Source organism: Gopherus evgoodei, chromosome 2 (genome assembly GCF_007399415.2).
Source record: "Gopherus evgoodei ecotype Sinaloan lineage chromosome 2, rGopEvg1_v1.p, whole genome shotgun sequence".
NCBI classification, from domain to species: domain Eukaryota; kingdom Metazoa; phylum Chordata; order Testudines; family Testudinidae; genus Gopherus; species Gopherus evgoodei.
The window spans coordinates 235,502,944-235,520,083 of record NC_044323.1 but is presented as its reverse complement, the minus strand read 5'-3'; the positions used below and the strand labels follow the sequence as shown (position 1 = coordinate 235,520,083).

At 47.3% G+C, this 17,140-nt stretch overlaps 1 protein-coding gene across 2 annotated transcripts in view; it reads right to left on the bottom strand.

Moving 5' to 3' along the window:
* Window positions 1-12,448: 12,448 nt before the first annotated feature.
* CSPP1 (centrosome and spindle pole associated protein 1) overlaps window positions 12,449-17,140 on the bottom strand; it is a 174,015-nt gene continuing 169,323 nt past the window's right edge. For both annotated transcript variants that reach the window (XM_030553235.1, XM_030553236.1), the window contains exon 30: window positions 12,449-13,443. In XM_030553235.1, coding sequence (XP_030409095.1) covers window positions 13,217-13,443 — 227 coding nt within the window. In that variant the 3' untranslated portion in view covers window positions 12,449-13,216. The remainder of the gene's footprint in view (window positions 13,444-17,140) is intronic.

The following is a 17,140-nucleotide window of genomic DNA, read 5'->3' as shown; positions in this document are numbered from 1 at the left end:
TCAGTGCAATCAAACCAGTGTAATCTGCACCTACTTGTTTCACTGTTTCCTTGACCTTTCATAGTCTTCATTCTGTTTTTAACAAATGAAGCTAAATATACTGAACTTCTAAGAAATAATACGATCACTCTGAGTGGGAGCAGGGATGCAGCCAGGAGCATAGCTTCAGACTTTTGAGGGTTTTAATGCCTTGTTTCCCTCTGGCATAAGGCTGTTTGTTTTCCCTGTGGGGATGGATTAGAGTGGAAGGAGGCACTCAAAATGAACAAGAGCATGTGTTTGGTAGTTGGATGAAGAGAAATACACGTTATGGTTGTCTGTCTTTTTTGCCTCTGAGGATATGTCCATTGTGGCAGGTTGGATCACAGAAACCCCCTTGGGGCTGCCAACTGATGTGCCAAGACTACTACTGCCCCTGCTTTCCCTGCTAGCTTGGGACTCCAACACCTTGTCTTGCTGAGCCAGACAGGCCAGTCTCCTCCAACACAGACCCAGGGTCTGAACCACATGCCCTAAAGCTGCAGACTTAACTGAAAGCAACTTAAGTGTTCCTGTCTTTAACACTCAGATGCTTAACTCCCAATGGGGTCCAAACACCAACTAAATCCGTTTTACCCTGTACAAAGCTTATACAGGGTAAACTCATAAATTGTTTGCCCTCTATAACACTGATAGAGAAATATGCATAGCTGTTTGTCCCTCCCCCCCCCCAAGTATTAATACATACTCTGGGTTAATTAATAAGTAAAAAGTGATTTTATTAAATACAGAAAGTAGGATTTAAGTGGTTCCAAGTAGTAACAGAGAGAACAAAGTGAATGACCAAGTAAACTAAAATATGCAAGTCTGAGTCTAATACAGTAAGAAAACTGAATACAGACAAAATCTCATCCATGTGGTGTTCCAGTAAGCTTCCTTTTACAGACTAGTCTCCTTCTAGTCTGTGTCCAGTAATCATTCACACTCCCTGTAGTTACTGTCCTTTTGTTCCAGTTTCTTTCAGGTATCCTTGGAGGTGGAGGGGCTGTCTCCTGAGCCAGCTGAAGACAAAATAGAGGGGTTTCCCAGGGGGTTAAATAGACTTTATCTTGTGGGTGGAGACCCCCTCCTCTCTCTTATGCAAAGTCCAGCTCCAAGATGGAGTTTTGGAGTCATATGGACAAGTCACATGTCCATGCATGACTAGGTTTTTACAGGCAGCAGCCATTGTTTACATCCTACCCTGAACATCCTTAGATAGACTTATGTGGATTGAAGCCTTCCAAGATTCATTGTTCTTTAAGTGGGCACTTAATTTGCACATTCCTTTCTCAAGAAGCTGACCAAATGCTTTATTAAGGCTACTTAGAAATCAAGCAGGTACACAGCCAATATTCATAACTTCAAACACAAAAATGATACATGTAAACACAAATGGGAGGAATAGTCAGTAGAGCATAACCTTTACATAGATATGTTACATAAAACATGCTTATGAATGTATCTGATAACTGGAATATTTCTATAAAGCCTTATGAGGTGCACCATCACATCCATATTACAGTATGTACTAGCTAAGCTCTTCTCCCAGCACCTATGGTGCAGCACCACATGACCCATACCTAATTGTACATGTAGCCACACTGGTGAAACAGTTACACAGAGTAGGCTCTAGGTTTTCAGGGTATATCCAAGATTATCTGAAGCTGCTTTAGGACTTTGTTTATTATGGAAGTGGTTTTAGCCCACCAACACTTCTAATGGAGGAACTTCCTGCTCTACATGTTTCTCACCTGTTCACTCTAGCTGGGGCCAAGTCATGGATCCAGCACCCTTGGAGAAGCTGTTGCTGCTTGTGGCTGACCTGCTTATGCCGCAGGATTGATGGTCTGCAAGATTGTGGATGACAGTTCAGGGGCAGGCCTCAGAGTTCCCTCAATTGCTGCAGCTTATGCAGATTCTCCCATGTAGATCAACACTTCTGGTGCAGGACAACTAGCATACCATGATGGGATGACCAGCAGTGAGGCCTGAAGTCCCCCTGGAGGAAATAAGACTTCCATGGAGCAGTGAAATGAGGGGGGTAATGCTGTTCCAGAAGCAGGGTGCTGTTGCCATCTAAAAATGCCCCAGCCCAGCCTGTTACAGGTACCTAGCTAAGCTGTGGGGGTTATGGAGATTTGAGGCAATTAATACTGTGCTTTACCCCTGGGTTGTAAGTGTAAATAGCTGGCTTGCAGAGAATGGAGTGCTAACCATAAGGATCAAGTGTATATCAACCCAAAGGATTACTACAACAGTGTTGTGCAGAGCTTGGTCAGCCATAGAGGCAAGGTCATGAACACCAACCTGGGATGTACTGGAAAAGTGCATGATGGCAGGGTGCTGAAAGCTTGTGGTTACCTTCCCCCACCCCATAATCAATGGGCCTGGGCCTACTGTTGAGAGTATGCCTCCTCTCCTTCCTTACCTTCTGCTACCATGGCTCATGAAACTGTGCCTTGACCACAGAGCCCCTGACAAAAAGGTTTAATTGCACACACAGCAGTTGCAGGATGATGAAAATGGTGTTGTAGTCAGTGTATCTGTACTGTTGTGGGATTCTGCACATTTAAGAATAAAGGCAAGAATTTTCACATAGTATGAGCTTATGGCCCTCTGATAGGTTGTAGGCCTGCTACAGAAAATCCAAGTGCATCTCATCACTAGGGGTGGGGTCCAAGTCAGCATGAGAAAGGAGGGATGCCTTGTGTGCCCACATACTTGCATCACAGGATGAGGGGAATGAGGTGATGTGTACTGCTGTATGCATGTTCATTTATTTGGTTACCACTGCTATTGGTTTTATATTACTACAAGAATGTGACACTTTTGGGAAAGAATGAAGAGTCAGACAAGTGCCAAGCACTCACCCACAAAGCTACTGTACAGTCAAATCAACTAGTTAACATAGCCATTGGAGACATACCAGGTGTCTGGCCATCAATAACTACAAGTGTGCAAACTAATGTAAGTAATTGTGCCACACTCCATTCTCACAGGCTGTGGAAAAGGATGCCACCTAGTTGTCTCTTTCCACATCTGGTTGTTGTGGGGTGTAGTGCACAGGATACATCTCTCTCTTCTAGTTTGTTGACTGTTCCCAGCCCACCTAGCTCCTGAGCTTTCTAGTAGCTGCCTGCATGATGGTACTGAAGCCTATGGATGATCTGGGCCTGAGGCCTAGTCCTCTCATCAGTTTGAGGAAAACCACTGTTGTCATCTTCCTTCACTTTTGGTCACTCCAGGTCAGCTGTGACCCTCTTCCTTTTCCCATGCTGGTTGAGGATCCTGTGTAATTATAGAAGTGCCTGGCCAAGAAAATAAACCCACACAATTTTTCATTGGGTGATGGGATAAAAATGGAAAGACTTATACAGGTTTCTGGACTATGACTATGAGTCCTAGACACCAATAACTCCCTTCCCCCTTTTACAGTCTGTAATCAGGCAGAGCCACAGTTTGATACTGTTATCAGTCTGGTATGCTTTTCTGCTGTGTGTATACACTGCTTATTCACAAGCTCCTTCTTGCAAAGATACCCTATGGTAAGAATTTCAGATTTAATTCATTTTAAAAATTTTGCCCTACACCCCTCCTCAAAAAAAAAGAAAAAAAAAAAGTCAGATCAGGGGCCTGTTATCAGTGCTGGTTTCAACATAGTTCAGGCTGGAGAAGGCTTTGGGATATTACTGGTCTGGAAATCACAGACTAAGGACTAAATTTTCCAGGCTACTGTTGGAATCCCATCTATAGAAAGGAGCTTGTCATCAAGTGGGAACTAAACACAGTCTGAAGGAATCAAGAGGACTAGCAAGCTACGACTGGGGTAGTTAGTTCCTATGTAGGGCAGACTTCCATCTGTCTCGATTTCTTCTGCATGAAAAATTCTCAAGCAGCACCTGCTAGGAGTAGGGGAAGATTCAGGCAAACACTAATAGGATGAGCAGCAAAGAGTCCAGATCCAGACTAACATGGCTACCCCTCTGATACTTGACTAACAGGATGCTGAACTAGAATGCAGAAAGTTGCAAACAAGCACAACTGACTTCCTTCCCTCCCCTGTGCCCCAATCTGGACAGCATTTTACTGACAGTCTACAAGGGACTTTTCTACTTAATGCAGCCACTGGGTCTTAAATCATGCTGTCTGGGATAATATTTTAATGCTAGTAAAGATCCACCTACCATTCCTCTGCTAAGCCAGTTACAAACAGCAGTATATGTGCTAGTCCAGTCTGTAACCCTGCATCTTTTTTAAAAATGCCAAAGTAGTAACAATCCGTTTTGTGTTTACATTTTTCACCCCTGGCTGGCTTTCATTCAGGGTCACACAGGGAGCGGTGGCAGTGGCTCCAGGAAAATGTTGTGACTTTCATCCTCAACTGAAGCAAAACCCATCACACTGCTTGTAATCTCCATAACAAGTCATAAGCCAGAAATCCCTCCCCTGCCTCTGCTAGAATTTCCCCTATGGTAATAATGAAGATGGCAGATGCCACTTAGCCTAGCTGTGGATGTAGTTCCTGCTGCTGCTCCCCTCTCTCTCACTCCAGGTTGTTTTCTGGGCCCATCCCTGAATGAGACCTAGAAAAACTGACCCAGGATGCACACAGACCCATCTGGCCACAGGGGCTGTTCCTCAGAATCTACCTTCTCTTCTGGTGCAATCCCTCTCCCTCTGGTCTCATCATCAAGTACAGTCAAACCCCGCCATAACATGAAATAGCATATAACGTGATTGCAGGTTGGCTCCCCTTTAAGGTACAGTATAATACAGTAGGGTACTGTACTAATGGTCCCCAACCCCATGGCAGGGGAGAGAAGCTGCAGACCCGCACCTGCTGGGAATAGAGAATTCCAAGACTGCTGGCTCCGGTGCTCTCTGTCCCCAGCAGACAGGGAGCTGCGGCTCCTCTTGAAGCGGGAGGGAAGCCGCGGTCCCGCACCTGCCGGGGACAGAGAGCACCGTTGCCAGCAGCCCTGGAGTTCTCTGACCCCAGCAGGTGGGGAGCCGCGGCCCCGTGTTTGCCAGGGACATAGAGCACTGGCGCCCGCAGCCCCAGTGCTCTCTGTCCCTGGCAGGTGGGGAGCCGCAGCTCCTCTTGAAGCCGGAGGGAAGCCGCGGCCCCGCACCTGCCAGGGACAGAGAGTACCGGCGCCCGCAGCCCCAGAGCTCTCTGTCCCCAGCAGGCAGGGAGCCACAGCTCCTCTCCCCTGCTGGGCACAAGGCACCAGAGGCACTAGGCGATGCACCTCAATGCACCGCTTTGGGGACCACCTGACTGATTTGAAACCCCGCTATACCGTGACCCCGCATTTAGCTTGATGGGATTTTTTGGACCCCCAAGGTCGTGTTATAGTGGGGTTTCACTGTACGTCATGCAGGCCTCTGGGCTCAGGGCAGTCATAAGCAACTGCTCAAACTCCTCTTAAGGCCAGATAGCAGGGCAGTTCCTGAAACTGTTGTTGCCATCCTGTAGCTTTAAGTGTTTGAGGTGCTCCCTGCACTGCATACCAGTTCAGTTTATCCGCACCTGCACATTTCCAGCGCTTCTCCCAGCATCATGCTGCTTGCTGTACTTATGCCACAACTTAGCAAGAGCCTTGGCAATGCACCTCCAAATGGCGAGCAGCACACCAGGTGCTGGACATCTTCCATTGGTGTTTTGCAGTGCTGTGCGGAACTGAAGTGTTAAAACACCAACCAAGTAGCTTCCGGTAGAGATGGGATGAGAAGGAAGTGAGTAGGCAGACAGGCTGGAACAAAGAGGCACCAGGAATTGTTGGATGACTATCCCAGGAAGCTCAGAACAAAAACTTTAGCAGTCTCCATGCTGCAAGGTTGCTGGGTAGAACAGTTCAAAATGAAACATGGTGTTGCTCCCTAGCATAGACCTACCTAGGGCTACTTCTGTGCTATGACATAGGGGTGTGATTCCCAGCTCTCACCCATATACTCTTCGTAGCTTGATGAGAGCTAGTGCAAGTATAAATAGTAGTGTAGCTGCAGTGCCAGCAGTGGCAGGGCTTAGCCATGCTGAGTACAAACCTCCCTAAAACCAGTGGGTACATACACAGCCTTGCTGCCGCTGTCCATGCTTGCATGGCTGCACTACTCTTTATACTAACACTAGCTCTCATTCAGCTAACAGGTGTGTGGGAGCTGGGGATTCACACTCTAGCTCATAGTGTAGACACAGCCTTAGATTGGAAGCTCTTCAGGGTAGAAACTTTGTAAATTACCTAAAACTGGTTGGGGACTTTAGGCACCCCTAGAACACCAAGAATAAACAACACCACAGTTTGGCTTGGAATTGGTGTCAAGGGTGTAGCTGCCTTAGAAATGGCAGCTAAGCCCTGTCCCCTCCCAGTGCTCTGACAGGGAGCATGGGGGTGCACAGCAAGAGGAGCTACTCTGTACACAGCTGAAACTGGTGCTAGCACTCAAGGAGCAGCTGTTAGGAACTAGCTGCTTGGGAAAGAGAGATCATTGTGGAGCACAAGTAAAGTTACCCCTCACAGCAAGACAGAAGATAGGAGGACAGGGGAAGCACATTCTGTATTCTTCCTTCATTTTGGAGAGTTTCCCTACCTTGAGGGTATTGAGCAGCCACTACCTGGGGTAAAGCAAGGAAAGCCGAGAAGGCCAACACCCAAAAGGAAAACCTCTGAATCTACTGTGAAACTGAAGTGCTTTCCGTGTGCTTCAGCACACAGGAGGGCTGGTGGCCCCTTGTGAAGATGCCAAGAAGGAGAAAACATGTTTTGCAGAATCAGGAGTTAAACCTTCTTACTGTACCACAGACCTGATCCTGCTGAAAGAAGAAACCCATTTTTAGAACAAGCCTACACATGAAAAAGTTCATTAAGAATCGTAATCACTGCCACAGAAGTTAGGCTACTGTGATTTCCAAATGGATGTCTCTAAAAATGTTTAGATTTTTAATTAGTTATACTCCTGATTGCTCACTTATTGCTTGCGAGCAGCAGCTGCGGCCATTTATCTGCTGCAGACAGGTACAGAGCCAAGCCCCTAGGCTTGGACTCCACCCCCTTTTGCCATGTAAGCTTTGAGGAACTTGCTATTTCCCATTGTTTAGCTGAACCTCCACTCCCAGCTTTGACTGCCCTTTGAGAGGGAATACATACATAGGAATAAGGCTCTCTCTAAGATGCAGGCTCTCCCTCAACTCTTTTCTCCTCCACTGCTACACATTCTTTTCTTACTCATGCTCTTGCTGATTTCTTCAAAAGCAAAACTGACACCATCTGAGACATCCTACCTCAATCCATGCCACTCCACCTGACCATACCTCTCTCTACCATTCCCTCCACTGGTGCTTAGTATGTGTCAGTTCTTCAAGTGCTTCATGTCCATTCCCTGTTAGGTGTGTAGAGGCTGCATGCCCAGTCACTGCAGATTTTACCCTCTGTGGTATCCGTCAGGCTGGCTCTAGCACCTCTGGTGCCATGTGCTCATGCACCAGTAATATGGGGTCAGGCCAGCTCCACCCCCTCTCAGTTCCTTCTTAACACCCACAAAGGTCACTGGAACAGGACCGCAAGGCAATTCTCAGTGGTTCTTGCTGTATCTTCAGTTTGTCTTCTTGGTAGTCAGTGTAAATAGTTAGCTGGAGTCTTGCATCTGTCTAACGGAGCATCCTCCACTCCTGGAGCTGGGCATGCCTCAGTCTCTGGGCTTCAAACCCCATGCTGCCCATGCCGGTGAGTGACCCACACTCCAGCTACTGAAGTGTCAAGGATGTCCAGCTACTGAAGTGTCAAATCTTCCACCAGTTCAAGCCTCGTACGAAGGAAGAAGACAAGGATGCTAGGTTAAGGTCAATCCTGATGGAAGCTGCACCTAGACCAGTGTTGGAGACAAGCTGGTTGGACGTGGTACCGAGTACCTCAGTGTTAATACCAAGTGCTCCTTCTGTGGCATGGGACTCTTGGCACACAAAACAGCAGTTCATGATGGGACATTCCCCAATCTGAGGGAAAAGCATGGGAAGCCCAGCAAGGGGTGCTCTGCTTTGGGCCACTTCCCATCCCCTCCATAAATTGCAGAGTCAACTCAGCCTACTTGTAGGCACTGTTAAGTCTGGTGCAGGATCAGCCATTGGAGGGACATTGTGGCGCCAGCAGGATCACAGTGCCATCCATCCTGGAGATGTTCGTTGTGGATAGGGACTTACAGGTGCTCTTGGTACCACCATCGCCAGCAGAACAAGAGCTGGTGGCGGCGAAGACGAGCAGAAGGGAGCATGTTGCCACAAGTTCCTATTTGATACTGGGTCCTCTGGTACTGTTCAGAAGGAAACCGACGTTGCTGATGTTGGCTAAGACTTCCCTGCTCCGGCAACATTTCCCCTATCCCCAGCACAGGCCAGTGGAATTGACAGCTACCGCTCCTCCATGGTTCCCGCAGGTTGACTCATCTAAGTTGGAGTCGTGCACCCAGACACCCTATGTTCCTGTGGCTACTGGTGCCCAAGGGCATTATATTCCTTTACTGGATCCTGTTCCTGTTTTGTTTTCAGACAGTCTCTCCAGCGTGGTCCCTCATCACTTCAGATGGTTGGGTGCTGACTATGGTGGAAGAAGGTTAAACTCTGCAGTTTATTTCCACCCTTCCCTCTCACTCCCCATTCCTATCAGGGGACCCTTCTCACAAGCAACTTTTAGCCTAGGAGGTACAAGCCCTCCTCTGGGCAGGAGCTATGGAGGAGGTAACTCAGAGCTTGAGAGGGAAAAGGTTTTACTCTCGTTATTTCCTAATCCTGAAGGCCAAGGAGGATCTCAGACCCAACCATTATCTCAAGAAACTGAAGTTCCACATGGTCTCCCTGGCCTCCATTATTCCCTCCCTGGATCCAGGGGACTGGTACACCTTCCTCGACTTAAAATATGCCTATTTTCACACCTCCATATTTTGGGGCCACAGAAGGTTTCTCAGGTTCATTGTGAATCAGACCCACTACCAGTTCACCATCCTCCCCTTTGGCCTGTCAGCAGCCCCTCAGTTTTCATGAAATGCATGGTGGTAATACCAGCCTTCCTCAGGAGGTGCAAGTCTACCCTTACCTTGACCGACTGGCTGATCAAGGGTTGGTCCGAGGCCCAGGTCAGCAGCATCCACCTGGTTCAAGCTACCTTCCAAGCACTGAGCCTGTGATAAATGAGCAGAAGTCAACACTCATCCCCATTCAGAGGATAGTTTATGGGTGCAGTGCTCAATTCCACCCGGGCCAGAGTCTTCCTCCCAGTGGCCCACTTCCAGACAACGTCATCCCTGATATCACAGGGCCCCATCATGACAGCCTGTTTCTGCCTCAGATGATTGGGTCATATGGCCACGTGCACATAAGCGGTACAGCACATGAGACTATGCCTCAGAGCCCCTCAAGGATGACTGGCATTGGCATACTCATCAATAGGTCATTTAGACTCTGGGCTTACAGTTCCCACCCAGGTCCTCACCTCTCTAGATTGGTGGAGGGACTCCAGTTGGTAGGCTTTGGTATTCTCTTCTTCATTCCCAAGCCCTCAGTATGACTAATCTTGGCTGCATCCAAGTAGGTTGTGGGGTTCACCTCGAGCACCTCAGGACTGAAGGTCTGTGGTTCCAGGAGGAACTCTCCTTACATATAAATGTCAGAGAGGTCTGCCCAGCATGCCAGGTGTTTTTACCCCAGATTGCAGGCAAGGTTATGAGAGTCCTTACAGACAACATGGCAGCCATGTTTTACATCAACAGGCAGAGAGGGGCACATGTCAAGAGGCCATTTGCTTGTGGGAATCCTGCATGAAGCACTTAATCCACCTTGCAACTTCTCACTTTCTGGGAGCCCATAACAATCTGGCAGATCACCTCAGCAGATCTTTCTCCTCTCACCACAAGTGGTCCCTTCACTCCGATAAAGCCAAGGCTATCTTCCAGTGGTGGAGGACATCCCTTGTAGACCTTTTTGAAACCAAGCAAAGTAGAAAGCATCAGTAGTTTTGCTCTCAATGCAGGCATAGCTCAGGCTCACTCATACATGCCGTCCTGCTCCCTTGGGCCAAGCACCCGTTCTATGCATTTCCCTCCATTCCTCTCTCACAAAAATCTTACTCAGAGTAAACCGGGACAGAGCAAAGGTTATTCTTATAGACCCAACATGGCCATGCCAGCACTAGTTCGACACATTATGGGGACCTCTCAGTAATGACCCCGATGCCACTCCCTCCCCACCTCTCTCAGACCTGATCTCACAAGATCACGGCCAACTGCTTCACCCAAACCTCAAGGCCCTCCACCTGACCCCATCGAAGTTTCATGGTTAAACTCAGCAGAGCTGGCCTATTCAGAGCAAGCCCTCCAGGTATTACTAGGTAGTAGGAAACCATCTGCTAGAGTGACTAACCTTGCAAAGTGGAATTGTTTCTCTGTGCGGTCATCCCGACGAGGCCTCACATGCTAGGTCACTTCTCCAGTCTGTGCTGGAGTATCTGCTTCAATTGAAACATCAGGGCGTAGCCAATTTGTCTATTAAGGTACACCTAGTGGCCATCTCAGCCTTCCACCCTCCAGTGGATGGTAGGTAGTTTTTTTCCTCACGCAATGTCCGTTCGTTTCCTCAGGGGCTTAGAGAGACCAAACCCACAGATTTGTGAACCAATTCCCCTGTGAAATCTAAACCTGGTCCTTTCAAGACTTACAGACCTTCCCTTTGAGCCACTGGCATGATGCCCCTTGTCGTACTTCTCCTGGAAGGTTGCTTTCCTGGTAGCGATTACCTCAGCCAGGAGGATCTCAGATATCAGGTCCCTTATGTCAGAAAACCAGTATACTGTGTTCTTGAAGGACAAAGGTTCAACTTCACGCTCACCCCATGATTCTCCTGAAGGTGGTTTTACAGTTTCATAGTAATCAGGCTATCTTCCTGCTAATATTCTTTCTGAAATAACATAAGAATATGAAGGAGCAGCGTCTCCACATGTATGTTAGGCGTGCCCCGTCTATACAGAAGGGACAAACTGTTCTGCAAGTCCATACAGCTCTTTGTGGTAATAGCAGACAGAATGAAAGGTGTGCCAGTTTCAGCCCAAAGGATTTCATCCTGGATCACTTCCTACATTCACATGTGCTATGAGCCCCACCTCCTGCCCTCTGGACCGCCCACTTGACAAGAGTTCAAATGTCCTCAGCAGCATTTCTGGCCCAAGTCCCAATCCAGGATATTTGCAGAACAGCAACCTGTTTGTCAGTGCATACTTTTTCATCCCACTACACCATCGCTCAGCAGGCTAGAGATGATGAGGGGTTTGGTAGAGCAGTGTTGCAATCTGCATGTCCATGAACTGAGCCCACCTCCTAAGGTACTGCTTGGGAGTCACCTAACATGGAATGGACAAGCACTCAAAGAAGAAAAAGCTTCTGTAACTGATGTTCTTCAGGATGTGCTGCTCATGTCCATTCCATGACCCACCCTTCTGCCCCCTGTTGGTTAGCCAGAAAGGAGGAACTGAGAGGGTATGGAGCTGACTGTGCCCCTTGGTCAGGGCCAGTGCAACCCATTAGGCAACCTAGGCGGTCGCCTAGGGCGCTAGCATTTGGGGAGCGGCATTTCGGGTCATTCAGTGGCAACCGCGGTGGCCGGATCTTCGGCCACCCCGTTCGTCGGCAGCATTTAGGCGGAGGGACCTGGGGCAGATGGGCGCGGGGAGGGCCGCCTGCAGCAAGTTAGTGGGGGAGCAGCACGCAGGGGAACCGCTCCCCGCCCCAGCTCACTTCTGCTCCGCCTCCTCCCCTGAGCACGCCGCCCCACTCTGCTTCTCTCCCTCCCAGGCTCGCAGTGCCAAACAGCTGAGTGACGCTGCAAGCCTGAGAGGCAGGAGAAGTGGAGTGGCAACAGCATGCTCGGGGAGGAGGCGGAGCAGAGGTGAGCTAGGGCGGGGAGCTGCCGCACAGCTCCCTGGGCTGGGGGAGCACTGCTGCGAGGGGGGGGCGACTCAGGGCGGAGGGGGGATGAGGAGCTGCCGTGGGGAGGTACCTTAGGGTGGAGGGGGGAAGTTGCCACGGGGGGGCACCTCAGGGTGGGGCACAAGGTGGAAGTATTGCCTAGGGCACGAAACATCCTTGCACCCGCCCTGCCCTTGGTGCATAAGTGCATGTCACCAGAGGGTGCTAGAGCCAGCCCGACGGATACTGCTCAGGGAAAAATCTGCAGTGAATGTGTATGCAATGCATGCATGCTTAATATGGAATGGACATGAGCAACACATCTTGAAGAACAGTTACAAAAAGGTTAGTAATCTTTCCTCTAGTCCTTGGACCCCCTTTCTGCCATAGGCAGAAGCTAGTGTACCTATAGAATATAAGCCTCTCTTTAAGATTTCTCACCCTCATTTCCAAAAAAGGTGGAGAGAGCTTTAAATTTTGGTAATAAAATATAATTTATTTTCATCAATTGTTTTAAATCATGACCATAAATTAAATATTAACAATTCTCACTCAACAATATCTGCATTATCAACACAAACAGTAAGAAGCAGAAATGTATAATTAGAATTTTAGCACACAATTGATTGGGAAAAGAAAGCAAAATGTAAGTAAGTGGAACAGCAATGGCCAATTGTTTACATAAATCTTTTGTCCATGTAGATGCCATAATAGTGATGCAGTAACTCTTGAACAGTGGACAAATACAGGCTATAACAACAACCCCTTATCACTGTTTTTAAATAGCTACTGCTGCATTGAGGTAAAAATCACATGAAGTACTTGAGTAAAAGGAATATAAGCTTTGTCATTTATGCTACGATGTTGGCAGAATCATTCTAGATTCTTAGTTTTTATGTTAAAACTTCTCTTTTATCTAATACTATATTCACACAAGCTTCAAATCTAAGACTGGAAATATCAGTACCATACTGACCAGTGTAACTTATAGAAAGAGTGCAAAAAACCTCCACTTCCCTATCTTGGTATAATAAACATCCTGTACACAGTCTGTTTTCCCTTTAAAAGAAATCATTTAAATTACAGCTTCTGCTTCTTTAACATTAAAAAAAACCTATACATATAGCTCACAATATTTACATATAAGACTATTCTTACAAGAGAACATAAAATGAATGTGTTAAAAGTGCAGTAGTGATTAACATTCCTTCTATGATTAAAGGCACAGCTGGTTTCAATATAGATTTATTTAACCATGTGCAGTTGACAGTCCCTGCCAACCAAAGGGTAAAGTATTTTCAGAAGAAAGTTTAGCCTGGTTTGACTGCCCGGCCATAAATCTTTTCACGGTCTCTGATGTTCCAGGTCGCAGCCAGGGGTCTGTTGCTACTGTGTCAACAGAGGTGGGCCTTCTGTCACCTTTATATGGAAACTGCTTCAAAATGTCATCAGCATCTCCCAGGGAAATATCACCACCTGTGGAGGAGGAGAAACAGGTTTATAGTTTCCTCTAAAATAATCTCATCAAGACAATGCAACCTTCTTGTTACATTTAATGTTTATTCCTTCTACATATTTAATGATATAAAGGATGAGAGACCTGTTATCACCCAAATACTTATCAATGACATGCCTCAAATGCAGCAAGTCTATATAGGAACAGGCCATATCTGTATTAAATTAAAGGTTCAGTAGATATGAAGATACTGAAAGCCTTTTTTTGGTCATGATGCTCTCCAATGTCCCATGGATTTTTTGAGCAGTTGCTGCCTCATAAAATGCTCACTGTCACTGGACAGAACTGGATTGCAAATACACAAGCCCTCTTCCATACCTGATGGTTGACATGGAGGACTGTTCTTGCTCTCTGATAGTGAGCCTGCTTTTATGGACTGGGGTCAAACACCCCACTGAAAAGTCAGTCAATGAGTCTGATACAAAAAAGGAGCATTCCAAGGTTACAAAAAAAACAAACGGGTTGCCAAACACTATCTTCTTTTGCCTATATACATATACCTCTTTTCAGCCCAAGGGTGACTAAAACACCTCAGGCCTGATGCAGAGTGGGTTTAACTTCCCTGCAGGCAGAAGATATGTCTATACATCACCTCCCTGACAGGCTACCCCAATGTTTTATATATTTTAAACTGGTCTTGCAACATTTTATTAGATTAAATCACATGCTCCTCTCTCCCAAAAAGATTTGCTCTTACAATCTGGTACAAGGAGCTCATTGCTATTGGTACATGGAAAAAAAAAAAAGCATACTTCATGTAAGTATAAGGAATTACCACAGGTGGTATTAATGTGAAGAAGCATTATTTTAATAAACTGAAATATCTCAAACTGAAAATCCAGAATGTTCTAAAACAAACAAACAATCTACAGAGACGCTTTCTATATGGTCAGTCTTAACAGTTTATAATAACCGCTTAGTTAATTTATGGAAAATCCAGCATTCTAAAGGACATTGGCTAAAAATAATTCAAACGTTAAAATCACCACCATCTGCTACATCAACAAGCAAAGGGGCATGAGGTCTCCTGCACTCTGCACAGAAGCAATTCACTGTTGGGACTGGTGCATTGTCCACAAGATCCTGTTGTCGGCTGGCGGACTCCTACCAGGGACCTCTTCACCTCTCAAACCAACAGCAAATGCATCCAGTACTGCTTTAGGGGAGGGCTTGGTTCCCTTTTCCAGGGTGATACCCTAATCTTCCCCTGGTTGGATCAGTTCAATTATGCCTTTCCCCCTCTGTCACTTCTGCTATGAGTCCTGCATGAGGTCAAGTGGAAGAGAGCGAGGGTCATTTCTGATAGCCCCATTCTGGCCTCGCCAGTTCTGCTTTCCTCTTCTTCTCTGCATGTCAGCACGCTCCCCACTTTCAGTGCCACCTCTCTCAGAGCTACTCACACAATAAAGGTGGAAGGATTTGCATCCCTGATGCCCAGACTCTTCACCTCCAGGCTTGGATTTTGGATGGACATCTTCATTAGAATGGGAATGTTTGTTAGCAGTGCAGAACATCCTCTCTAGTAGCAGAAAGGAGTCCACAAGGCGATCCTATGAGACTAAATGGAAGCATTTCATCTTTTGGGTCCAGCAGAAGGGTCTTGTCCCTGAGGATGTGGACATTCCTCTTCTAGACTACCTCCTCTCCCTAAAGATGTCTAGCCTTGAGCTCAACTCTGTCAAGGTCCACATGGCTGCTCTCAGTGCCTTTCACGCTCTGCTGGAGGGGCTTTTTTTCTTTATTCACCCATTGACTTCCAAGTTTTGGAAGGGCCTCCTTTGAAGCTTCCCTCCTATTCAGTCCATTGCTCTCCAAGCAGACCTCAGCCTTGTCCTGAAGACACTGACAAAGTCACCCTTTGAACCAGTGGCCCTGTGCTCACTCGCTCTCTCTCTCCTCTCCATGAAGGTCGCCTTCCTGGTTGGTATCACATTCGTGAGATGGGTTAGCAAACTGGGGGCCATGACGACGGACACCCCACCCATTTACTATATTTCATAAAGCCAAAGTTTCGCTGTGCTTGCACCCCAAGTGTCTTCCTAAGGTTATCTCTAGTTTTCATATCAACCAGCCTATCTACTTAGCTTCTTTCTTTCCAAAGCCTCACACCTTGGTGAAGGAAAGACACCTTTACTCCCTTGACATCAGCAGGGCCCTGGCCTTCTACCTGCAGTGGATGAAACCCTTCAGGAAGTCCCCCAAACTGTCACTATAGCTGAACACATTAAGGGGCAAGTGATTTCCATTCAGAGGTTTTGAAGTTGGTGTCAGGGTGCGTTATGCTCTGCTACCAATTATCAGGGCTGTCTCTGCCCTGTGGGATATGAGTCTGCTCCATCAGAGCACAAACAATAACTACAGCTGTGCTTCACGATGTGCTCTTACAGACATATGTAAGGCAGTCACATGGAGCTCAGTACATACCTTCTCTTCCCATTACGCCTTGGTGCAAGACTGCTACGGATGCCTTGTTCAGTGTGGCTGTTCTCTGTTCCATGGTTCCATCATTTGGGAGAGGTGGCAGTGAAAGTGGGGCATGCACTGACATTCAGAAAAGGGGAAACCAGAACTGAGGAGACCAGAATGGCGCTATCGGAAAAGAACGTCTCACTCTCCCACCTGACCTTGTGCGGGACTGACAACAGAAGCAACAGAGGGGGAAAGGCGTAACTGAACTGATCCAACCAGGGGAGGACTAGGTAAAAGGGCACCAAGCCCTCCCCTGAAGCAGTACTGGGTGCATTTGCTGTTGGTTTGAGAGGTGAAGAGGTCCCTGGTAGAAGTCTCCCAGCAGTTGAAAACGCTGGTGACCACAGCACCATGAAGCTCCCACTCATGGTCGATCACAAATTTCCTGCTGAGAGAGTCTGCAATCATGTTTTGAGTGCTGGGAAAGTATGCTGCCGACAACAGGATCTTGTGGGAAATGCACCAATCCCAAGCCCCCTTGCTTGTTGATATAGCAGATGGTGGTGTTGTCTGACATGTTGAGGATGTGAGGGGAATGGATGGGAGAAACACTCTCTCTCTCTCTCTCTCTCTGGAAAACCATGAAGTTCCAGGATGTTGATGTGCATCCGGGACTCTCGAGCAGTTCATCTCTCCTGAGGCATATGCTCATCCATGTGAGCCACTCCGAACAAGGCATCCATAGCAGATGATGCATCTGTGATAATTGTTGTGGAAGGAGAAGACAGAAGGAATGGTATCCCAATACAAACCTAACTCAGATCCATCCACCAGTGGAGAAAGAGAGGAAAGAACCTCATGGGGACAGTGAGTAGAAAGTCTATAGAGTGTTGCATGGGAAAGCCGAACCTCTGGCCACAGTTTACAAAAAAAAAAAAAAAGAAAAAAATGACGCACACGCCAGCAAATCGAAGGAAGTCTGTAAATGCAAAGCCCGTCACATGGTCAAGAAGGGAAAGGCAGGTTCTGACTGGGACAGAAGGACTGGATAGCACCCTGTAAATTAGCTCCTGCAGGGTCTGGAACCTGTCCTCTGGAGGTAGGCATGAGCTGAGATCGTGTTGATGCGTGTCCCCAACGAATTCTAGGGATTTAGTGGGATCCAAAGTAAATTTTTCGACATTTATGCTGACTCCCAATGAGGAGAGGAGTGTGAGCAGCATAGAGGTCGAGGCTTGAGCTTCCTTT